At 31.2% G+C, this 6,464-nt stretch overlaps 1 protein-coding gene across 1 annotated transcript; it reads left to right on the plus strand.

Annotated features, from left to right (window-relative positions):
- Positions 1–4,811: 4,811 nt before the first annotated feature.
- On the plus strand, positions 4,812–5,611 carry LOC129919083 (uncharacterized). Its single transcript, XM_055999915.1, has 3 exons — positions 4,812–4,994; positions 5,107–5,244; positions 5,301–5,611. Exons 2-3 carry the CDS (start codon positions 5,107–5,109, stop codon positions 5,478–5,480), a joined length of 318 nt encoding a protein of 105 aa, XP_055855890.1. The 5' UTR covers positions 4,812–4,994; the 3' UTR covers positions 5,481–5,611.
- The last annotated feature ends 853 nt before the right edge of the window (positions 5,612–6,464 follow it).

A 6,464-nucleotide genomic window follows, 5' to 3' on the forward strand; every position in this document is an offset into this window, starting at 1 on the left:
TCGATACTGACGTAGGCAGTTAAAAACAAAAATTGTTAACCTCATGAAACTTGACAAAACGTTTGCTTTTGGAATAAGAACCAAACGATCTCAAAAGTCTATAGGTACAGAAATTTGTGGGTATTTTTTTTTTTTTTTTTTTTTTCGAAGACAGTAAAATCTGTAATTGGTCCCGGAAAAGCCAATGATTCGTGTATAGCGTGTAAAAACTTAAGTATAAACGTAAAGTTTGTCATCGAAACAAAAAATAAAATGAATCATTATCTTTTTGGGACCAATTACAGATTTTACTGTCTCTTCGAAAAAATCACCCTTTCGCCAAAGTTTTTTCAATGCGGTGCCACCATTATATTCTTGTTCGTCTATACAAGCTTTAGATGTACATACATACCTAAATCAGGGGCGTACACTCCCTTGGGGAAAGCGGGGCGTTGCCCCGGGGCCCCCGACCGACCCCAGAGCCCCCACTGGAGACAATGCAGAGAAGAAAACTGTTAGCATAAATTGAGTTACGAAGTAACCAGGGAGACAAATTATGTCATTCAGTGTAATGTATAATGCATTGGTAGCCACACAATATATGTATATTGATTTTAAAAAAAGTTTACCCCAGGGGCTCCAAAAAAATAAACTGCTTATTTAAAAGAAAAATTATAATTTTATCTTAGGGCCCCAAAAAATATTACTTGAAAAATCTTTGCCACCACAAATAATACAAAAATATTATTTGAGGATCCTCAAAAGTGGTTCAAAACAATCAAATGGAAAATTAAATATAAATTCAGGGGCCCCAACATAAATACATCAGGGCCCAAAATAAAAACATTACGTTATTGGTGGCATTCCGAATATTACTTCAGAACAAAGGCCCCAATACCCATTAATTCTTGGCTCCAAAAAAATGATATTATATTTTAGGGGCCTTAAAATAAAATATGTATTTATTACTTCAGAACAGAGGCCCCAAGAACTATCAATTCTTAGCTAAACAAATTTTATTTTAGGGGTCTCTAAATATTTAATTTTGGGGGCCCCTAGTACAAGTGCTTACTACTTTTATGAGAGACATTTTAAGTAAGTATGGCAAAGTACATTACGAACATATTAAAACATTAAAATAAACCTAAAAATAAATAAGCCACACAAAAAAAAACGTATGGCGTATACGTAATTTTTTTTGTAACTAAGGGGCCCCCAAATATCAAAGGGGCCCGAAAATTTAGTCTTACCCCGGGGCCCCGGCGACTCAACGTACGCCACTGTACCTAATGTTTATAATCTTGAGGTGTCCTTTTTACCTTCCGATCTTTATTCCTGCTAAAGCCATCCCTTTATTTTTTCGATCGATTCTTTCAGGTTCTGGTTCTATTTTTAACCGGTTCAAAAAAGGAGAAGGTTCTTAATTCGTCTGTATTTTTTCATGTTTGTTACCTCAGAAGTTTCAACTGAAATGAACAGATTTCAATGATTCATCTTTTATTTGAAAGAAAGAGCTTTCCTTCTGGACCCATTTCAATTTGGTCCATCCATTTCTGACTATGTCATCTATGAGAAAGAATTTGGATTTATGAAAAGTTCAAGTATCCCCAATCTTTTAGCAAAGATTATGGAAAACAAGCATTTATTCTATAATCTTTGTTTAAAGTACCGCTTTATTTGTTCAATTGCCTGTTTTTGACGGCATTCATCATCAAACCCAAGTTTCGTGTTGGTAACCTAGTGAAACTGAATAGATACGACAGATTCGGCATCTCTGATAGTAAATTGCAATTTCGATAAAATGTTCGTTAACTTTACTTTTAAAACCTGTTGATGGTAAGTTTAAAATCTTTAACAATATTTTGTTGAGAAACCCTCTTAAACTATACCCTAACTTGGAAGTTCCTTGTCACTGTTTGGTATCACATAATAAACAAAAAAGTTAACTACTGTTTTTGTTTGGATAAATTAAAATGAAAATTATTCTTCAACCAGATACTAAAAGGCTTGGTATGTTGCCAAAAGATACCATACATTTAAAACAACACTAAAAACGTTAATCCAAAGTTTGTCCTTGGCAGAGAAACTAAAAAAAAAAAATTATACTTCAATCCCTTTAGGGACATTAACCTTTTCATTATTGGCATTGGTATGTGATATTTATAAAACACACCCACAATCCAGCTTGTTTAAGTCGTCATCTATACAATTGCAAGTTTTTGAAAATTAAAAAAAAAAAAAATTAAACAAAAACAAAACAGAAAATGTCAAACCTCATTTCAAATATTGCTTTAACAATTTACATTAAATGGATGTTGCTCCTGCTGTTTTTTGCAAGTTCAGAAATTGTGGTTACTTTGCCCTTTTTTACTTGTAATTTAGGAACTTTGAGGGCAAGTTAAGGATTTGTAAAAATAACTTAATTGAGTTAAGACTAATTGGCATTGATTTAATTAGTTTTGAAATTCTGGCCATCTTCTTGTCATCTTTAGTTACAGTTGTTTTTTCGGAAAGACGATTTTTTGGAATAAACCGGCAATAATTGGAGCTAAACTAAGTTCAATGTTAAGATACTTTTAAGCAAATTCATTCGACCTACTCATGCATTTAATATTTTTATGTCACAATAATAGAAAACAACAACCTGCTTCTCTTCCTCGAATGCGTCAAAGAAAAAGTTGTTCGTTTCGTTTGTGTATTTCAAAGGTAGATTTTAGAGGCAGCAGCAGAACATAAGAGAAGTGTGGGTTTTTGTACGGTTTTGTTACCAGACACGATATGGCTTACAAAAAAACTATGGAGAGAGGTTAGGTGTAATTCAAAAGAAGTAGAGAGAGAGTTTTCGAAGTACCTAGGTATGTATGCAGTTGCTGGCGTTTGTTTCATTTGTGGCAATTTTAAGCTCAACATTTTCGTCAAGTTTTATATACTCGAAAAACATACTTGAAGTTTTCGGGCTTCAAGTATAAAACGAAAGACCTAATAATTATACCTAGGTAAAGTACAAGTTATAGAATACCTACACGAAAGCATTTTCCATTGCATTGTGAATTTTAATCAGTCAGGTGTTTTGCATAAATTACTGGGACTTATTTTTTAAGGAAAAACTTTTTTGATTGTGGCTACAGTTTTTAAAATGAAAATTTTTGTTATTTTTAACCTCAAAGAAGAAAAACAAAATATGTATTTAAAATAAAGCTAGACTAGACAATTTTATGCGCATCTGTTTTTTGTTTCAATTCCAAACAGCCAGCAGTGAGATAAACTTTTTAATATAGATGTGATCTTCTTGAAGGATTTCACAATTCTTCGCTAAAAGCCGAACCTTTTAACTAACCACTTCCAAATTTGAATCTTTTTTACTTAAAAGGTTTAAGGTTTTGACATGAAAAGAATAGAAGCCAAAGATGGTTCCTGTAAATTCCACCAGAATTTATTTGTGAAATACGCTTAAGAAAACCGTACCTATACAATTCCAGGTAATCTTTCCATTGTTTTAAGGTTTTCATTCCAAAAATGTTTGTGAATTTTTTGCAAAAGAAACAAAAGGACCTGAATAAAATAAGGGAATGGGTCGAACGAATCTACTTCCTTGCTTTAAACAGTTTTCCTCAAGTACATAATTTATTAAGAAATTGATTGAAACGATTTTATAAAGAATTTTAATTTTCAAAAATCACCTATGTTCTTAGTTTTAAGATGAATTTTTAAAAAGTTTTATGTAAAACAAATTTCAAAAATTAGAGCACAAAAATAAAATGGTGCCTAATAACTATTCCATTTCGAAAAAAAAAACAAAAAAAATTTTAATATAATTCATTGACTTGTTTACAAAAAAAATTAAAAATTATTGTTTTGTAAATAAAAGTATAAAACTCCTTTTAAAACTACGAAAAGATCTTTTTAAATAGTTTTGACCTCCTTATAAAATTTGCATTTTGATTAGGTAAGTACCCAAGTAACAATTTAACTTGCATAACCTTCAATGCAAACTATATTTTGACTTGTTTAAGAAAAACGACAGGAGGTCTTATGGAAATCATTTTACAGCACATGTGATCCTCAAGACTTTCCTCCACAGTCAATCCACAAGCTAATAACTTGTGACAAACAGCTTAAAACGATCTTATGGAGGCCTTTTAACAAAACGACTGAACATTTTAGCGAGGCTATAGCTTCGCTGAGGAAACTATCAATTCAAAAAAATTTGTTTGACGTTCTGAAGAAAGTACAAATATACACTTAAAACCAAAATTTCAAAATAATTCAATTCATAAAAAAATCACTTAATTTATTCAGGAAAGCATTTATTTTTCAACTAATATCCTGTTTTCATTACAGCTCAAATGAGATAATTTTGCAAACAAGGTAAGTTCAAACTATGTTCTTTTTCTATACGATTTGACATTTGAAATGAAATAATTTGCGAAATTATCGAATTTGGGCTCTAGTGATGGCTATAAAGAAAATTAATTTTAAATTTTGTCATGATTTTTTTTTTTTAGAAAGAAATTAATTTTTGGATTACCCTGTATCAAATCAACACATGTCGCATCTACTACAAAATTTAAACTACTCCATATGTGGTTGTTCCGAAAAAATTCCTTCTGCTCATCATTGTATATATATTTCTATAGTACTATCATGAAGTCGAATTTAGTATTAGTTGATGTCGCCACTTTTTTGAGGTGGCGCTCAGTGTGTTTTTTTCATACAAATTCTGCTTTTTCAAGTCACCACTAGAGTTCCTAAGATCGTTTTACTTCATGATAGTACTATAAAAATATATATACAATGCTGCTCATGTCAGTTCTAAACAAAGTGACATTTCTCTTGTCAGGCAAGTTGACTTGTTCTTTTTTGTTTATCTCTTGTTCGTGATGTGTTTTCGTCATTAAATCTATTCACTTAGCTCTTCTTAGCTCTTTAAATAGAATAAAAACAATCTCTAAAACGTAATCAAACATTTCCACACGTAATTTAACAAAATTACAACCCAGTTTTATTATTATAAGGTATTTATTCAATTTGATATCTTGTTTCCTCTTGTGCAATGCAATGTTCAGAAAAATCAATTGAGTTTAGACACAAACCATATTTTTACTTACTTCATAACACAAATTACAGATGGCATCCGCATCGAGTAGCAGTGCCCGCCACCTTTTCGGAGACAGCAAAAAGCGGTTGTGTGAACGGGTTAGTGTAAATGTTAACAACATTGGTTCGGTGGCGCGTCAAGTGGTAAGGGGATCTAAAACAAATGAGGTAAAAATTTTGAATTCAAATTCAAAAATTTGTTTAATTATGTTTTTGTTTAACAGATTTTAGCACAAAGTGCAAAAAGTTTAGCTCAATCTGAATCGACTATGGACACATGTGCACAGAATTTACGTAAAATGGAATTAATTCGACAGCATGTCGGCTATCAGTGTGACGCAATCAAAGATAGCGTTAATCAGTTGGATTATTTGCAAGAGCAAGTTAGCGCAATGGAGAGATAAATTAGATCTATTTTTTTTTTTTGTTTGTTTTATATTTCTTTATTTTGTATCTAATTATGTACTTGACTCAAAAATTTCAAAGACTACAAGTTGATTATTAAACAATGATGAGATGATCTTTCATCTTTAACAATGACTTATAATTTAATATTAAAATGATTTCTTTGCAATCTTGAGTAACGTTTTTTTTTTCTCTTAAAAACAAAAATAATTTGGGACAGTCGTAAGTAGTTTAATGCAAACTTTCGAAAATAGAAGTATGCCGTTGTATGAGGTTTACTCTCGCCCCTGCTATACCGGTAAAGAGGGAGTTTTCCCTGAACCTGTAGGATGCCGGTAACTTACGCACCCTGATGTAAGAGTACCAAAATGCTATGGTCATGAACTAAAAAAAAACAACTAAAACCCCCGTAATCTAAACCTATAAATTGATTATCACTAAATAAGTTGTTTACATGAGTCTGCATTTAAACAACTTACATGCAGGTTTCATTCTCCATAGCGTAACGGGTGCAATGGTAGGCACCCCTAAGCATTTTTTCAATTTGAAATGCGAATTACTTTCGCATTTAAAGAGTTAGGAATATGTTTTATAAGTCAAATAAAAGTTTAAAGAATTTATGACTTGAATGTTATTAGAAAAAAATGTTTAAAAAACAAAGACTATTTTTAAAATATTAAAATAGGAAAAGGTACCTAAAATGTACAATCATTGGCACCCAGGTAAAATTGTTGGCACCCGAAGGTACAATTTTATTGGCACCCTCAAAATTAAAAGAAATACAAATGTTTTTCATGATAGTTTTAATCAAAGTTTACATAGTTAAAAAGAGTTTAATATAACAAAAAAAAACTTCATTTAACGCAATTTAAAAAAAAAGTAAATAATATGTACGACTGGTCGTACGTACTGGCTCTTGCATTTCAAATTACATACCTTTAGCTTATAGATAATTTTTGGAAGTTAAATCTTTTTTTAAGTTT

Source organism: Episyrphus balteatus, chromosome 4 (genome assembly GCF_945859705.1).
Source record: "Episyrphus balteatus chromosome 4, idEpiBalt1.1, whole genome shotgun sequence".
Classification (NCBI taxonomy): Eukaryota; Metazoa; Arthropoda; class Insecta; order Diptera; family Syrphidae; genus Episyrphus; species Episyrphus balteatus.